The sequence below is a fragment of the Nicotiana attenuata genome, unplaced genomic scaffold (assembly GCF_001879085.1).
Source record: "Nicotiana attenuata strain UT unplaced genomic scaffold, NIATTr2, whole genome shotgun sequence".
NCBI classification, from domain to species: Eukaryota; Viridiplantae; Streptophyta; class Magnoliopsida; order Solanales; family Solanaceae; genus Nicotiana; species Nicotiana attenuata.
The window spans coordinates 176691-195609 of record NW_017671731.1 but is presented as its reverse complement, the minus strand read 5'-3'; the positions used below and the strand labels follow the sequence as shown (position 1 = coordinate 195609).

General features: G+C 39.5%; 2 protein-coding genes across 3 annotated transcripts; one reads left to right on the top strand and one right to left on the bottom strand.

Annotated features, from left to right (window-relative positions):
- Nucleotides 1-1472: 1472 nt before the first annotated feature.
- Nucleotides 1473-7420, top strand: LOC109209901 (peptidyl-prolyl cis-trans isomerase CYP63). 2 transcript variants are annotated; one of them, XM_019373260.1, is made up of 14 exons: nt 1473-1644; nt 2733-2825; nt 2957-3011; nt 3683-3771; nt 4434-4458; nt 4570-4608; nt 4691-4808; nt 4956-5119; nt 5245-5578; nt 5682-5773; nt 5858-6038; nt 6155-6514; nt 6597-6677; nt 6879-7420. In XM_019373260.1, the coding sequence occupies exons 2-14, from the start codon at nt 2748-2750 to the stop codon at nt 7240-7242; spliced, it is 1980 nt and encodes a 659-aa protein (XP_019228805.1). In that variant the 5' UTR covers nt 1473-1644; nt 2733-2747; the 3' UTR covers nt 7243-7420. The 2 variants fall into 2 exon arrangements, with proteins under 2 accessions (XP_019228805.1, XP_019228804.1); XM_019373259.1 differs by having other exon boundaries at nt 6876-7420.
- A 1404-nt stretch (nt 7421-8824) lies between these two features.
- Nucleotides 8825-11767, bottom strand: LOC109209900 (2-methyl-6-phytyl-1,4-hydroquinone methyltransferase, chloroplastic-like). The gene is made up of 3 exons (XM_019373258.1): nt 10995-11767; nt 9827-10133; nt 8825-9206 (listed from the first exon to the last, which is right to left on the bottom strand). Exons 1-3 carry the CDS (start codon nt 11549-11551, stop codon nt 9051-9053), a joined length of 1020 nt encoding a protein of 339 aa, XP_019228803.1. The 5' UTR covers nt 11552-11767; the 3' UTR covers nt 8825-9050.
- Between the last annotated feature and the right edge of the window lie 7152 nt (nt 11768-18919).

Below are 18919 nucleotides of genomic sequence, written 5' to 3'. Positions count from 1 at the left end.
CTGAGCAGCAATTAGTGTTTGCCAAGCTTTAAAAAACTGCTTCTAAGTGTATTTTTCTCAAAAGTGCTTCTCAAAAAAGTGCTTTTGGAGAGAAGCTACTTTTTTCTGCTTCTCCAAAACTGCTTCTGCTTCTCCTCAAAAGTACTTTTTTTCCTTCCAAAAGTTTGGCCAAACACCTCAATTTTTTGCCAAAAGTGCTTTGGGAAAAAAAAAATACTTTTGGCCAAAAAGAAGCTTGGCCAAACAGGCTATTAGTCCCTTAGGCTTACGAGTTACGCAGCAGACGCCACTACCCTTCACATCCCTCTATTTAAACAACACTAAGTACTTGGTGCTTATTTATGCACATCAAAACTTGTTATTTGTAATAGCCGTTCACCTGCAGAATAATTTTTTCCTTCTAATTAAGCTTAAATTTAGATCATATGGTGAGGACTTCATCTACTCCATAAAATGACTAAGAAGAACTCTTAGTAAACGCAAGTAAGACAACCGAAAGATGGCAGAAATTTGGAAACCATGTTGCCCTCAAGCCAGTGCGTACAGTTTGATACCGTAACTGTATCGAGCCGTATCGAACCAAATAAGAAAATACCGAATCGTAACGAACTACTTTGGTACGGTATTTGGTATGCTTAATTAATATTCCAAATACTAAAATACGAACCGTAATTCATAAACACCGTATTGAAGTATCGAATGTCCGACCCTACTATTAAGAGTCTAATTACTGATTTTCTAGTTAGTAAGGAGCCAACGATTGTAAGGAAGCAAAGCATAGAGCCCTTTAATAAGATATATGTCATTAAGTGCGACTATTTCTACTATACAAAATACCTTGAATATATTCTTCATTATTGAAAGAAAAGAAGGAAAGAATAATATTTTAGCACATTTATCTGAAAAAATCTTAATTATTATATTAGCATAAATAGTAAATATTTCAAGTAGAACTTTTCCTATACTATACATGCAAAGATAATGAATAAAACCAAACAACGTTAATTAGCATAAAAAGGAGTCTAGCTTCTCTTGTTTAAAAAATAAAAAAATAAAACCTTTTTACACTTTTCAAAGGCTTATTTGGTAACTTCCTAGTATATCATTATTTGTTTGTTATAGTATCTCTTTGTACCTTCTCATCTCACCATCATCTTGTGGTCGAGATCCTAGGTCTGTAGACATACAAGTACTTCACTTGTTGTTTTTTAAATTCAACCTGATATTTTCTTTGAATATTTTCGTCCAATGTAAATTTATGTTATTTTCAAATTACTAATTTCACTGCTAGCATAATCTAATCACTATGTTACAGCAGCTTATTTGTGTATTTTAAATTTTTTTCTTTCATTTATTATTGATATTTATTTGTATTTATATTTAAATTAACTAATAGTGTAATTTTTTTACCTCGTTCAGAAATTAACCATAGGAAAATCTAATTTTCCATTATTACCATTGGTACTAGCATAATTTCGTGTGTTTACAAAAGAGGGAACACAACACATTGTTCGCACACCCTCGCCTCTCATCACTTCCGTCGCGCCTCCGAGGAAACAAATGGACGCTTCTCTTTGTTAGCTTAATCCGCAGCTTTCGACGTCAACTTCACTTCACTGGGAGCACTCAGTTGCTGTTGTATAAGTAAATTACACTCTTTAAGTTCTTGATTTTTTTTTTCTGTTCTGTTTCTTGTTATTGTTGTTGTTTGTGCAATTTGTTACTCTTTGATGAAATCTTGCTTTAGTATTCACACCCATCTGCAAATTTTGCAGCTTTATACTGATAAAGAATCTGGAGCATATCGATTCGTGTTATAGTTTCTGCTTTATTAGGGTTTAAAAAAGAACTTTTTTTTAAAAAAACTTAATTTCTCTTCAGCATTCTCTGCAAATTTTGCGCTTTTATAATGTTAACCCGGTACTTCATCGATCTGTGTTGTAGCTGCTGATTATTGGGGCTTAAGAGTCTGCCCTTTTCCCCAAAAAGAAAAAAAGTTGATATTTCTTTCGTAATTGTTCCATACAAAGAAATAGGTAGGGTTTAAGGTCCCTCTGTTTCTCATTGTGTCTGTTTGCTGTAAAGCTTCAATCTTGGTAGTGGTATTCACTTGGATGAATAGGTGATATTGTACAGTTGAGGGTTTTGTGTTTTGTTCTACAGCCAAGAAATTGTTATCATAGGTTCTTGCCTAAACACAATTTCCATTGACGGGACAGAGAAGGCAAATTGACACAATATATTCAACAAGTAATAGAGGGGTGTCAAATGGGCAGGCTAGGTCAACATTAGGCAGATTAATTTGGACTAAATGGCTCATAACTCCGTAACTCAAACATTTTTTCATCTTTTTGTCTTTTATAATTTGTCTAGTTACCAAATCAAACTAAGAAAATTAACTTTTTATATTCTTTATAGAGAGGGAAAGTGGATGAAATTGTATAGAACCTCTTTTTTTGTTACATGACTAGATTTTTTATGGGTTAATTTGGGTTGTGCCTGAACTGACTCATAATTGAATTTATTCCCAATTCAACCTGCTAAAGTTTGGACGAGTTGGGCAGGATACACTTATATGGGTTAAATTTGACACCCCAGTAGTACCATGCTCCACTAGCACCCCACTCCCCCACCCACCCCCGAGTCTTACTTTGGTAGGTAGAGTCTCATTCGAAATTTAGTCTTTTGTTCAGAATATATTCTAACTTGAAATGATATTTCTACATCTTTAGGGCCTGAGATTCAGGATGAAAAAGAAGAAAAATCCTCTCGTATTCTTAGATGTATCTATTGATGGAAATCCTGCAGAAAGAATTGTTATTGAGGTAACATATATGAAGCTTGCCAAGCTTCATGGATTAGTTTTTCTTTTTCTTCCATATGAAACTATGTCTTGAAACTGTTTTGATATATCATGCATGCCAATTAGCCTTTATTTTTTGGGGGAAATGTGCAGCTCTTTGCAGATATTGTCCCGAGGACTGCAGAAAATTTCCGGTCACTCTGCACAGGTATATTGCTCGTAACATTATTTGCTTTGTGCTAGCGAAGTACTTTGCTTGAGGCCCCACTAGGTTCTAAATCTGTGTTAAATAGTGGGATAGAAGTTATGAGTTATTGTGAAGGGCCTTAAAGAAAATCATCTCTGTGTTGCCACAATGTAGGCCTGTGAACACCACTTATAATGCTGGTCCAAAAAATGAGAGACTATCCATTGTTTTATGAGATCCGGTGGCCTTAAGGAAAATCATCTCTGCCCTGCCACAATATAGGCCTATGAGCACCATTCGAAATGCTGGGCGTGCATTGGGCATTAGTTTCCAACATTGCTTAAGGGAATGAGCTGTTGTCTTCTTATGTGGTTTTGGATAGTCCTCACTTCACGAGTTAGCTTTGGGCTTGAGTTAGACCATGTCCATTTTCTTAACACTGCTAATTATTATATTTTTGGGATGAAGGCAAAGGTTGGTTTAAAAAACTTGAATAGATTCTTATTCATGTGGTGCATTGAGTCATTAATAAATCACATATTCTTGGATAACAATAAATCATTGTGAATGGGTCTTTTGATTAGTCTCATCATTTTCATTCTCTACATTAATAGTACTCTCCTTTTATTGACTTACAGTGCTTGCATGATTTGATGAGTGTTGTGGTTTTGATGGTATGTTATGTTTTGAAGGTGAGAAGGGAGTTGGAGTATCTACCGGGAAACCTCTGCACTACAAAGGATGCTTATTTCACCGTGTAATCAAAGGGTTTATGGCTCAAGTATGTCTCTCTCTCTCTCTGATACTTGTATTCTTTGTTATCTTTTGAGAATAAATAATGTAGGAATTGGTGTATTCCTTGCTATTTAGTCTCATAGGAAATGCAATTGTTTCCTCCAGCTTGATGTAAGATAATTCCGGAAATTGGGTTCGAAGTTCACAATGTTTTTTCTTTCTGCAATCCACAGAGAATTACATTTCTAATCATTCAGCCCCATCTTACTGGCCCTCCAACATCATGAATAAACTTTTTGTTATTTTCTCTTCTAACTTATGGGATTAAAAGGGGTAGCTGCTAATCATAATAAAGTCAGACTTCCCCCTTCCTAAAAGAAAGTCAAAACTTAAAAGTGAGAAACATTGTTCAGTTTTTAGTTTCATGTGCTTTACAGATTTTACGGATTTTTGATGAAGCAGTGCAGCTAAACTGTTGTGCTTGTCATTTATTTCAAATGAGAAATTAATTGTGTAGGGGTGAATATCAGCTGATCTGGTTCATGAACTTTTTGGGCTTGGTTTGATGACTTTAGTTGGCATAAAAAATACAGCTATTTTTGCCTTTATATTTCTTCTGTAATCTACATAGGGCTTCTAGATTTTTTTCCCGTAGTCAACATATTTGGGAATAATCATCATCCCTTGACTTCTTTCTGTTTTCTACAGGGTGGTGATTTCTCCAAAGGGAATGGTACGCTTTTTCCCCTTCTGGGCCCTGAACTTTCAATTGGTGCAGAGGACTCTTTAACTTCCAAACTCTAGCCCAGACAAGTAAGGCACACGAACTTTTAATGTTTTGCAGGCACTGGTGGAGAGAGTATATATGGAGGGAAATTTCCAGGTAGATTAGTAGTATATATGTTTGAGTGTTTGATAAATGGATATAATCGGTTAATGATGGTAATTTTTTTTTCTCCATGTAGACGAAAACTTTAAAGTTGTTCACACTGAGGCTGGTCTTCTCTCGATGGCGAATAGTGGTCCTAATACAAATGGATCCCAGTTCTTCATTACGTTTAAGAGAACTCCCCATCTTGACGGGTATTTATCTGATACACGAGTGCACCTTAATTTCACCATCTTTTATCTTTCTGTAGGCTTGTACTCCAAATCCTACTAGGAGAAGAAATAAATTTGGTTATAACTATACCTAGTTTCTATCATGAAACATCTATGTTGCCGTTGCAGGAAGCATGTTGTTTTTGGAAAAGTAGTGAAGGGAATGGATTTTGTGAAGAAAATTGAACAGGTAGGGACAGCTGACGGGAAGCCATCTGGGCTTGTGAAAATTGTAGATTGTGGCGAAATGTCTGATGAGAGGAAAGTTAATGATACAACCAAAGCAGAGAAAGGTGACTTTATCTCTCTAAGACTAAGATGTTCCTAATCTGCTGCAGTGTTTTTGCCTCATCTAAGAGATTTTGCTGTGTGGTCTCGTTTCTGTTGTTCATTCCTTTATTTTTTGCCTTGTCTCCAGGGAAAAATAAGAAGTCAGCAAGAGCTCTTTCCCCTGATGATGGTTCAGACAGTCAAGAAAAGGGGAAACACAAAGCATCCACCGACAGAAAGCAAAAGAAAAGGAGGAGATACTCTTCATCTGATTCTTACAGTTCTGAATCAGATACTGATTCCTCTTCAGGCTCTGACTCAGATTCTGAGCTGGACTCCTATTCTTCTAGTTCTTCAAGTGATGGAAGGCGTAAGAAGAGGAAGAGGTCGACTAAGAAAGAAAGGATTCGACGTGGGAAGAAAAAAGACGAAAAGAGGACGAGGAGAAGAGTTCATCGAAGTAAAAGATCGAAACGCAAGCGGTATTGTTTTCTGTTGGCCCCTGTAATCTGTGTTATTATGCTGTATTTTATCGCTGGCTCAGTCCACCAAAGTTTATATTTGTTTTAATCCCATTGCATTCAGGAGCTCTGATAGTTCTAGTGGCTCAGACAGCACCAGCAGCAGTGATAGCTCTGATGATGAAAATGACAGGCGCAGTAATGCTAAACAAAAAGGTAATTATTAATTTTATTCATGGAAGTGGAAAAACATGACTTGTAGAAAGATTTGTCAATTTATTCGTTCATCTTATGTTGCAGCTTTGGGGAAGAAATCATCAATCCCTCTCAAAGGACAAGCTGTTTTGAAACAGCAAAAGAATCTTGAAGAGGGTGAAGTATCTAAGAATGGTAAGCTTCCGAATAATGGTCATGGTGGGGATGTACCAACTGACAGGACTCTCGCCACCAATGATAAATCTGATCATTCCAGCAGATCCAGGTCCCTTCCTTTACTTTACTGAATGCATCATGATGTGGTGGTACTTGTGTATGTAGCTGTTCATATAAGTTACATATCTTCACAAAGTGAAGTCTTTCTCTTTGCATGATTAACAGAAGTGCAACACCAAGTCCCAGAGGGAAGCCAAGACCCAGCCGCCGGAGCAGTCGAAGTATGAGCCCAGCAAAAGTGCTTGATAGACTTGACCATAATGATGGAAGTCTTCAAATTGAATCAAAGGAGAGAAGTCTTCCAAAGAGTCCTTCACAAAAAGCTACTCAGCCGTCTCGCTCTAGTCCTGGCAGGGATTTATCCGGAAACCGTTCTCCTGATGGAACTTCAAAGCGAATCCGAAAAGGCCGTGGCTTCACTCAACAGTATTCATTTGCAAGACGCTATCGCACCCCATCTCCCGAGCGTTCACCTTACAGGCCTTATTACCAGGGTGGGAGAAATTTTCAGGGGAATCGTGATAGGTACATCGAGTTCATATGTAAAAATTGTCCGTGGAAGGGGCAAGTCTGTTATGCATGCTGAATACATTGTTATCTTTTTTAGGTACTCAAGCTATAGAAGCTATTCTGGGCGTTCTCCACCGGGACGATACAGGCGCTCACCAAGAGGCAGAAGTCCGCCCAGGTTTTCCTTCTGAGTTCCTTTCTATGGTCTTTTTATTGTGAATGTCTCTTCATACGTCCAAAATATTAGAGCGCTTCAATTTGTTTTCTGTCTATGATATCTCTGAGTTCGTGGTTTACTCTTTTGTTCCATTTAAGATTGTAACCATGGAAAAATGACTTCACATCCCTTAACCCCCTTTTCTTTTTCTTTGTTCAGTAGATACCGGCGAAGGAGTCGAAGTAGGAGTATTTCTCGCAGCCCTACTGCTCATCCTAGGCGTGAGAGGCGTCGAAGTAGGAGCCCTTCACGTAGTGCTTCCCCTACAGATAAGCGGCAGACAATAAGTGACAGATTGAAGTCTCGTCTTGGGCCTCGCGTGGATGATCAGAATTCTCCTACTAGAAGGTCAGCTTCAAGATCTAGAAGCCGTGACTCAACGACTCCTCGATCTCCTGATGCTGCTCCAAGGAAGCACAGTAGAAAAGTAGGATCTGAATCACCCAGTAGTTCGAGGTCAACCTCCCCAACTCGACAGCGGGGTCTAGTCTCATATGAGGATATCAGTCCCACCGGGACAAACTAATTTGTAGCCTTGAATTAAGCTTATATCTGAGTGACCAAATTTGCAAAAAGCTTATTATCTAGTTTTAAACTTTGTTCCATCAGATGTTGCTAGGCTGGGGTTGCCAACTCAGTTTTATCATTTTTTGTATTTTCAGTATACCGCCAGTTCGACATTGATTGTTTTACCATTTTCCGGAGTCGGGTCCAGATTTTGCATATAGATTTTCATAAATGTCATCACCAATCCGATCAAGACGAATGTTATCATAATTCGTGGTATCGTGGTAGTCGATGATGTTAAATGCTAAAGGGTCGATTGGTAGGGGAACAAGTTATTCGGGGATTATAATAATGAGATTATAATATGGGGATTAAATAATGACGGGATTATTTAGTAAATATATTTTTATTGGTAGATGTTTGGTTTATAGGACAAAAAGGGGATATATGGGGTATACTGTAAGTATACAAGATAAGCTTTTCAACTTTTTTTTGGATTGTTTAAAAGAATTTGGAGAAAGAGCCTTGTTGAAGGGCATCTTTGCCAATTTAGTGTTTATTAGGGGATTAATTAATCTCGAAATTGCTAATCCCGAATTTCAAAAATCTAACCAAACGCGGAATATAACTATTCCATTTGTAATTTTGGGATTATTATCCCTTATTCCACATGCTAAACGACCCCAAAGTAATTATCGGGTCGTTCGGTCTGTGGACAAAGATAATATATGCAGAGAATATAACGCAGGAAGTACAATACCAAGAGTAATAGTCTCTGCATTGTTTAGTGTTTTTTCCTCGGGTCTAGCTGGAAATGCATAGCAACGGGGTTGAGGCCCACCAATCTGACCTCCACCTCTCGGACGGTCTCTCACTGACTGGGCATGCGCCTCTAGCTGTCTGACCTCCATCTCTGGCTGCCTGATTGACCTTTCTTCCGGGATGTTATATCATTTAAAATGGGATATATGTACAATATAAAGGTTTACAATTTTGCTTTCTAAAATTAAATAAAAAAATTGAAGATAAAATCAAAGTTATTTGGTTTCTTAAGCATTTTAATTCCGTGAAATTAATCTCCCTATAAATTATCCAGTGTTAGATTTGGTATAGGATAATGTGGAATTGCATTACAAAATTATACTAATTATATTGTTTATACCGAAAATGAAGTGCCAATCAAGTGCAATATAAAATAAGTTTAACTTTTTTACCATCCCTGTATTCAAGTGATCCCTAAGATTTGTTAATTGCACTAGAGCTTGCAGTCTTCAGGACTAGTAGTCAAGCTGAAAACTTAAAATGTTGTGAAACTGAAAGATCTGCCTTTCTATGGCAGAAGTTTCTAAGAGGTGATCCTTGCAATCTAACTTAATGCTCGCAGAAGTCCAACACTGCTTCATTTTTCGTCGACACTGGTGTCACGATTGTTGTAAAAATGGTAAAAGAATTCACCTTCAAGTCTCAACTATTCGATTGACTCACTCTCTAAATCGATGAGCATAGTTTTTTAAACCTTCATCTTTCCTTCTCTTAATTGCTGGGAAGGATTTACTGCCGAACAAAATGGAGCAACATTCTCAATTTCTCACCCACAGTCAAACTTAGAAGTTGAAATTAACCATCTGGATATAAAAGGGAGTTCAGTCTACATCAGAAAACTATATCAACCAAGGTCGGTCGCCAAACTAAGATGTCAAACATAATTTGTCAAAAAGTACGCTTGGAAAATCCTAGGCATACAAAGGAAACACAGAACAGCGCTAACTAGAACCAGGTGCAGCAGGAGAAGCTGGTCAGCCAGTAATTAGTAAGTTGCTAGCTATCTCACAGAGGTTCGCCTTCAGGAACGACCTGGTCTTTAACCCACATGTAAATAGGAACCAACACATAGTATGTTGCTGCCATTGCCCCCAGAAGGAACCGCAGCATAAAGACAAATGGATTTACAGGTTTTGCCACATCCTCTGCCTTTGGGCCAAGCTGCAATTGTGACATACAACAAGGTAAATATAAGGAGGAGAAGGAACTTGTAACACTTTTTACCAACTGTATAAAGAAGAAAGAGGCGAAGAAGGATGCCCAGAATCCAGTGGGATAAGAGGAGATTCAGATTAAGCCTAACATCACAACATCCACTCATAATTCACTCCAATGCAACCAATTAGAACTTGTAACTGCAACAGTTGAACATATAGTTATGTATTCATCGAATAGTATCGTGATGTCATCCTCGCCCTAAACCCATATTCTATTTAAAGTCAAATCAAAATAATTTCTTCAGCAGACATCAGTTCATCACTAATAAGTTAAAGTTTGTCATCTAACATTTTAAGGCAATGCGATGTGTTTGGGCATATTTAGCACACTCATATATCATGGGAAAAGCAGTGATTATCTTTATCTAGATGTTACAAACTGCTCCACAAACAATTATGAATTACAACCCCCCGACACACACGCACACCAAAAAAAAAAGGAAATAAGAAAAGTAATACTCTATTATTTTAATGAAATTAATCAGGTCAGAAAAATAAAATGAATGTACTCCTAAAAAATGTAATTTCTTTTTAGGGCACTGGTGGAGGAACGTGAGAAATTACCTGCAGTGGTGAATCGCCAGGTGTAGACTTCACACCAGTCACAGAACATCCCATGATAAGCCCATGCCTGCGAACCCCACGATACCATTTTGGGCCAATCCTCTTAAGTTGGACATCCTCGAATCCTGCCTTCTCAAACCACTCCAAGTATTCTTCCTCCTTAGGAAAGAGCATCCACACATCAGCAAAGAAACGAGACAACCAAAATGTAGGGTGGACAGGACCGATTAGGCACGCCTTTCCTCCAGGTTTCAGAACCCTGTACGCCTCTCTGATGCCACGTTGTGGATCCGGCCAGTACTCAATACTGAGAGGAAAAAGGCGATCAATGAATTTCATTATGATGAATTCATGAAATCTTTACAACCTTTTCAATTGAAGAATGAAAATATCAACAATCTACTACCATAATTTGTCCTTACTAGTTCTAAGTCAAGAATCCAGACAAATTATAACTGACTCTGGCTGTGAATACCTCTAGATATTGTCAATAGATTTCTCTAACTTTTTCGCATGTTATTTTTAATGGAATTCTCTAATTCTTTCACATGTTATTTTCAATGAATTCCTCTCCCTTTTTTCAGGAGCGGAGCCACAATAGAAGTTACGGTTCAGCAGAACCCAGTAGCTTTGTCTAAACCTTGTATTTGTATAAAGAAATTTTCTTAATTATGTATAAATAATCTATCCTGAACCCCATAATCAAAAAGTGTTGTGGATTAGAACCCATAAACATAAAATCCTAGATCCACCACCTATGCTTTTTTCACATGCATATAGCTTTCCAACAATTTACATTACAGATATACAGGTTGGAGAAGGGGCATGACCGCACAAGCACAAAGGGCATGACAGCACAAGCACAACCCTAGCTTGAAAATGAACCTTAGTCCTCTAAATAGCATCTAAAAATCCTGTTCAAGCTTTGGGAAAATCAAAAATACAACTGTTTGATAAAGAGTCCAAATACATGGAGATCGAAACGACTGGTACTCACTAACACTAATGCTACAGCTAAGACCGTTCCAATTAATTCAGTTATAATATCCAAAACCCAAAAGGCAATCTACTATACTAAAGGAAACTCGACAACGCCCTTTATGTGAAAAACAATGATTGTAAGAACAAAAATTGAGCTGGAAAAGTTAAAAAGGGAGCAGACATAAACCTTCCAGCAGATACATATCGGTCAGCATAATCAGTTTGGAAGGGAAGATCCTCGGCATCACCCTCAATAATCTTGCATTCTTTCAAAGGCTCCTTTTGCTTAGCCTTAGCAAGCTGATGGGGAGATTGGTCAAGAATTGTAACATTCTTAGCATCCACATGCTTAACTATACCCAAAGTAGTAAAACCAGTGCCACCACCAACATCAACCACAGTCAAATTCCTGTCATTAAGGTGAGCTGGTTCAAGTGCATCTTCCCTCATATCCTCAGTCCAATGCCCAGGATTGATCACATGATCATACACAATGGATAAGAACCTATAGAACCAAAATGCCTCTTGCTTGTGTTGTATGAATCTTGGCTGTGAAGCTGGCCTAGATGTTGAAACACTGCACCTTAGACCTAGGGTTTTCATTTTATTACTGGTTATTGATAAACCCAACTTGGGGAAATGCTTGCCATTCAAATCTGAACCCGCAAAGCCTAACCCATTTGGGGAAATTCTCCTATAAAGACCTAAACTTTCAGTTCCAGTGATGAGCATTGAATTTGCCATACTCACAGAGGGGCAAATGCAAGAAATTAGACGTCTTCTAATCTTTTGAAGCAATGCCTATGTCGTCAAAATCGAAGCTTTGCTGAGATATAGAGTGAAGAAACCACTGAATTTGTCCTAGAAAAAGGGCAAAAAAATAGTAGTAAGAAATTTTACAAGAAATTTTGGTGGGTTTAGAGTGACAATGATACAGTCATTTGCCCCTTTGATAAATTAGTTTAATATAAAATGGGAATGGAAAACGACAATAGTATAGATTAGGGTGAGTAGGCGAGGGGGTGGGGGAGGCAAAAAGTTTTGTTTTTGTGTTTTTTTGGGGATAATAATCAGATGCTACTCCCAATTAAATTAGGTAAGAAAATGAAGTTGTTTGGTCTAAGACTCTCAAACACATTACGATTTCCGGAATTAATACTTATCAAAATACTTGTTGAACTAAATAATAAAAAATAATCCAAAAGTAAGTTATTACAAAAATCCACATCCAAACGCTCAATAAATAAATGTGACATTTTTATAGTCTATGGTAACATTAACAATTGGTGGAATTTTAATCTTCTCATATGATATGTTTGAGAATTGACATATAGTCCATTCGCCAAATTTTTAGGGTCATTTGGTTTGAATACAAATTATGCTGGATTAGTTATATTGGGATTAGTTATGCTTGAATTAGTTATCATTGTATTATATTTTATTGAATGTTTGATATATTATATTAGTCCTGCAATTTTCAACTTTACTACTTTATCTTGGGATTACTATTCTACCTTCTAGCAGATATAAGTTATCTCGATATTATTTTTAACCCGAGATAACATATCCAGGATTATTAATCAAATAAAAACTAAATTAAGGGTACTAAATTGTTATCTGACGATTACATTTGCTTATTTATCGTACCAAATGACCCCTTAGAGTTATATCCTCTAATTTGTCTTCTACTACTCAGTAAGGCTACTATCAAAATAAATGAACATTATAAAGAGTCATCACATCTAGTATGTATCGCCTGAATTGACCAATGAGGCAACATGGGGCATATGTGGAGTAGCCTTTGCCCTCAGTACTGGAATCCAATTTGTGTTAAGGTATCAAATACGGACACCAATGGCTAACGTAGTCGTGTTGAATCCTTCTCATTTTCTTCTTCGTAGTTTCTTTAATTTGACTTGTAGCAAACCTACTTCCCTTGCAAACAAATTCGATTCCGGTCTCTGTCATGAATTGCATTTTGGTAAGAGCTTAAGTTTTTTTAAGTTTACTTGTAAAATTTTCCTTTTCACTATTTAGTTGTCATTCTTGTTGATATTGATTTGTGCTGATTGTTTTCTGCCTTCGTTAGGAGGGACATCACAATCCCAAGAGTTTGAATGACCGTGACATCAACAAAACTTTTATAATAATACTATATAATAACTTCTCTTTTATTAACTTTTCTCTTTTTGGTTTGCCATGCGATACAGTATACGCACTGGGGTTCGATTAAATCTAGATTCATGCCGAATGTCCCACATGGATTTAAAGCCTTCCCTAATAAAAACGGCTCTATACTTATGGCTCAAACTCAAAATCTATGATTAAGGACGACGAAGTACTTATCACTCCACAACCTTTGTTAATCTTTTATTATGTATACGGTCGAAATCAGGTATGCCCGATTTCCCGGGCTCGAGGGGTCGCCACAAGCCTGAGTTCAGGCAAGGTCGAGTTCAAGCTCGATGGACCAGACTCGAGCTCGAAGACAGAGTGCAATGTCCGAGGATCGAAGTGCGATGAGTATCAAAGCCGAGTGTGCTCAACCCCGAGATAATGCCGTTACAGATTTGTAAGAGAATGAGCAAGATTCCTGTCACGTCCCCAAAATCATGGCGTAAATCCCAGAATAGATTTGTACGAATCCGTACTAGGCGGTTAGACAGCTGTCCTAATAAGATTCTTCATTATAAATAGAAATGTACCTTATTTAGGGTTCCCCTATTATATAAAGGGGACCCCAATCATTTGTAAGGATCATCTAATCATTGGCAAAGAATATACTCTCTTACTTTTCTCGCTCATTGTTCGTCAGAACTGTCCTTTAGCTTTATTATTCTTGCTTTACCATTCTTGATCCATCTCGAGGTCACTGGGCTCGAGGTCGATACTGCTTAGTAACACTGGTTTGATTCACTCATTTCTTTCATTTATACTTTATACTTCTTGATTATTAATTGGTATTGAACTAAATCACATATCTTTAACACCACAAATCAAATTTAATTATTTACTCGTATTTTTGAGGTAAATAGTTTGGCGCCCACCGTGGGGCTAAAGATAATATTTATTATTTCAGTACTGATTCTCATAACACACGTTATTTTTACACTTTTCTTGTCAAGAATTTTCGATTCTCAGGATTAAACATATCAAACTCGCAAAACGCACTTGTGCATGACAACGAAGGTCTTGGATTTCATGGGGGAAAACAACAATGTAGGGGTCAGTGTACCACTGATAAATCCTGGGGAAGTACCAAATGTGGAACCAGTTGATGTTAGTTCGCACATTGCTTTTAATGCTGATCTAGGCGCAGATCCCGGAGGAAGTGTACACAGGGAGGCCCGATCTGGGGTCCAAGGAACACAAGGTCTAGGAGATGGTGAGTTTAGCCTCATAGTTATATTCGAGATGCTGCAAGCTCAGCAGATTGCCATCGCTCAACTTCAGAGTCAGAATAAAACTGCGAGTATAGCCGAACTAGAAAACACTCGACATGATGAACCGACGCCAGAGAGGTCAAATGAAAATTGCTCGGGGACTGACCCTACCATTATGAGAATGCTCGAAGATCTCACCAAGAGGATCGAGTCCGGGGAAAAGACGATTGAAGACAATGACAAAAAGGTGGAAACTTATAACTCCCGTGTTGACCAAATACCAGGGGCACCTCCGGTCTTGAAAGGTTTAGATGCCAAAAAGCTCATACAAAAACCATTCCCTCAGAGCGCGGCTCCGATGCCCAATCCTAAAAAAGTTTTGCATGCCTGATATACCCAATATAACGGGACAACCGACCCTAATGAGCATATTACCTCATATACTTGCAGGATTAAAAGAAACGACCTGAATGAGATGAGATCGAGTCAGTCTTGCTGAAAAAATTTGGGGAAACTTTGTCGAAAGGAGCCATGATTTGGTATCACAACTTGCCTCCTAACTCTATTGATTCGTTTGCCATGTTAGCAGATGCCTTCGTGAAAGCACACGTCGGGGCCATAAAGGTGGCGACGAGGAAATCAGACATTTTCAAGATAAAATAGAGGAACAACGAGATGTTGAGGGAGTTCGTGTCCAGGTTTCAGATGGAGCGAATGGAATTACCACCGGTCTTGGATGACTGGGAAGTACACGCTTTTATGCAGGGTTTGAATGAAAGGAGTTCGATTGCGTCTCGATAACTAAAGCAGAATCTGATCGAGTATCCAGCTGTGACGTGGTCAGACGTGCATAATCGTTATCAATCAAATATCAGGGTCGAGGACGACCAGTTGGGAGCCCCCTCGGGTTTAGTTCATCCTAATAGAATGGAAGCCAAGCCCCCGAGGAATATAGACAGGGAATCGAGGTCAAACAAGGAACGGTATCAGCCGTATGTCGATCGGAGAAACAACGGCTCGAGTTGTAACGCTCCTCGGAGTGATCGGAGAAATGATCGAGGTCAAAGCTCTCGGGGACTCATGAGTAAGAATGGGTTCGATAAACATACCGACCCCGCGGAAGCACCTCGATTCTCGGAGTATAATTTCAGTGCAGACGCGTGGGGGATTGTGTCAGCTATTGGAAGAATCAAAGAAACCAGGTGGCCCAGGCCCATACAAACTGATCCCTCTCAAAGGAATCCAAACTTGATGTGTGAGTATCATGGCACACATGGCCACAGAACCAAAGACTGCAGGCAGCTAAGGGAGGAGGTAGCTCGGTTGTTCAACGAGGGTCACCTTCGAGAATTTCTCAGTGATCGAGCTAAGAATCACTTCAGGGAGAGGGATGCAAACAGAAAACACGAGCAGGAAGAACCACAACATGTAATCCACATGATCGTTGGTGGTGTCGATGTCCCACAAGGACTTGTGTTCAAATGTACCAAGGTCTCGATCACCAGAGAAAAACGGACTCGGAGCTATGTGCCCGAGGACGCCCTATCATTCTATGACGAGGAAGCAGAAGGCATATCTCAGCCGCACAATGATGCCCTCATAATCTCTATTCTTTTAAATAAAATTCAAGTTAAACGTGTTCTAGTAGATCCAGTAGCTCAACAAACATAATCAAATCGAGGGTCGTAGAACAGCTCGGCTTACACGATCAGATTGTACCTACATCCAGGGTCCTAAATGGATTCAACATGGCAAGCGAAACAACAAAGGGGGAGATAATCCTACCAGTAAATGTAGCCGGGACCATACAAGATACAAAATTCCATGTCATCGAAGGCGACATGAGGTATAATGCGCTCCTCGGGAGACCATGGATACACAACATGAGGGCGGTACCTTCAACTCTTCATCAGATGATGAAATTCCTAATGGAGGATGGTGTGAAAAAGGTCTACGGAGAGCAACACGTTGCAAAGGAAATGTTTGCAGTCGATGAAGTGATGCCGACACCAGAGCCTTCTACCTCAGAGAAGTCGAGCACCAAAGGTAAGCAGGCGGCTAAATAGCAATCACCGCCCCCAGCCTCGATGGAATCGGAGCAACAGATAATCGAAGACGAAGAAGAGGATTTCCTTAATCCTCAAACTTTCGTCATTCTCGAAGAGTCCGATGCAACCAAATCAATGGTCGAGGAACTGGAGCAGGTCATACTGATCGAATGCATGCTCGAGAGAAAGGTATACCTGGGAACGGGATTAACCCCCGAACTCAGGGAAAAACTCATTCAATTTCTTATTAATAATATGGATTGCTTTGCTTGGTCCCATTTAGATATGGCAGGGATTCCACCAGAAATAACAACACACCGGTTAAGCCTCGACCCCAGGTTCAAATCGGTAAAACAAAAAAGGAGGCCCCAGTCTGAGGTGAAACAAAAAAGACGAGGTAACCAAACTTCTTAAAATAGGGTCTATTCGGGAGGTAAAATACCCCGAATGGTTAGCCAACGTAGTTGTAGTTCCGAAAAAAGGAAACAAACTTAGAATGTGCGTAGACTACAAGGATTTAAACAAAGCATGCCCGAAAGACTCTTTCCCACTGCCCAACACCGATCGTATGATTGATGCCACGGCTGGCCATGAGATCCTAACTTTTCTCGATGCCTACTCCGGGTACAATCAAATTCAAATGAACCTGGAGGACCAGAAAAAGACCTCGTTTATCACTAAATTTGGAACTTATTGTTACAACGTAACCTTCGGGCTAAAAAATGCAGGAGCTACATACCAACGCCTAGTTAACAAAATGTTCGAAGAACGGATAGGTAAATCGATGGAAGTTTACATTGATGATATGTTGGTTAAGTCCCTGCGCACAGAGGACTATTTAACTCATTTGCAGGAAACATTCAAAATATTGAGGAAGTACAACATGAAGCTCAACCCAGAAAAATGTGCTTTCGGGGTCGGCTCGGGTAAGTTCCTCAGCTTCATAGTGTCGAATCGGGGTATTGAAATCAACCCTGACAAGATCAAGGCCATCGAGGATATCACGGTCATGGATAGTGTGAAGGTCGTGCAAAGGCTAACAGAACGAATAGCTGCCTTGGGTCGGTTCATTTCAAGGTCATCAGATTGAAGTCATAGGTTCTTTTCCTTGCTCAAAAAGAAAAAGGATTTCGCATGGACCCCGGAATGCCAGCAAGCCTTGGAAGAATTAAAGCGATACTTATCAAGTCCGCCTTTGCTTCACACCCCAAAGGTAGATGAAAAACTCTACTTATATTTGGCAGTATCCGAGATAGCGGTAAGTGGGGTACTAGTTCGAGAAGAGCAAGGTACGCAATTTCCTATTTATTATGTAAGCCAAACTCTAGGAGATGCTGAAACTAGATACCCTCACTTAGAAAAATTAGCACTTGCATTGATAAGCGCATCTAGAAAGATAAAGCCATATTTTCAGTGTCATCCCATATGTGTATTAACCACTTACCCCCTTCGAAATGTTTTGCATAAGCCCGAGCTATCGGGTCGGCTGGCCAAATGGGCCGTCGAACTTAGCGGGTACGATATCGAATATCAACCCCAAAAGACCATCAAGTCTCAAATCCTAGCTGACTTCGTGGCCGATTTTATGCTGACCCTCGTACCCGAAGTGGAAAAAGAACTCCTGCTAAGATTGGGCACATTATCGGGGGTATGGACCCTTTTCACAGACGGTGCCTCGAATGTGAAAGGGTCCGGGATTGGCATTGTCTTGAAGCCACCTACAGGTAGTACCATTAGACAATCTATCAAAACTTCTAGGTTGACTAATAATGAGGCCGGGTATGAGGCCATGATTGCAGGTCTCGAGCTAGCTAAGAGCTTGGGAGCAGAAGTCATTGAAGCAAAGTGTGATTCACTGCTGGTGGTAAACCAAGTGAACAAAAGTTTTGAAGTTCGAGAGGATAGGATGCAACGGTACTTGGATAAGCTGCAGGTAACTTTGCACCACTTCAAGGAATGGACTCTGGATCATGTGCCTCGAGAACAAAATAGTGAGGCCGATGCACTTGCTAACTTGGGTCCCTCGGTTGAAGAAGATGATATCATCCCAGGGACTGTCGTCCAATTATCGAGGTCTATGGTTGAAGAGGGTCATGTCGAGATAAATTCTACAAGTCTGACTTGGGATTGGAGGAACAAGTATATCGATTATTTGAAAAATGGAAAACTCCCATCGGACCATAAAGAATCGAGGGCCCTGCGAACCAAGGCTGCTAGGTTCGCGTTAGATGGAGATGGAACATTGTACAGGAGGATGTTCGATGGACCATTAGCGGTATGTTTAGGGTTGGGGGACACCGATTATGTTCTACGAGAAATCCATGAAGGTACTTGTGGGAATCACTCCGGCGCCTAGTCTTTGATTCGCAAAACTATTAGAGCAGGGTATTACTGGGACAACATGGAAAAAGATACTAAGGAGTTTGTCAAAAAATTATTAGATCAGGTATGCCCGATTTCCCGAGCTCGAGGGGTCACCACAAGCCCGAGTTCAGGCAAGGTCGAGTTCAAGCTCGATGGACCAGACTCGAGCTCGAAGACAGAGTGCAATGTCCGAGGATCTAAGTGCGATGAGTATCAAAGCCGAGTGTGCTCAACCCCGAGATAATGCCGTTAGAGATTTGTAACAGAATGGGCAAGATTCCTGCCACGTTCCTAAAATCACGGCGTAAATCTAGGAA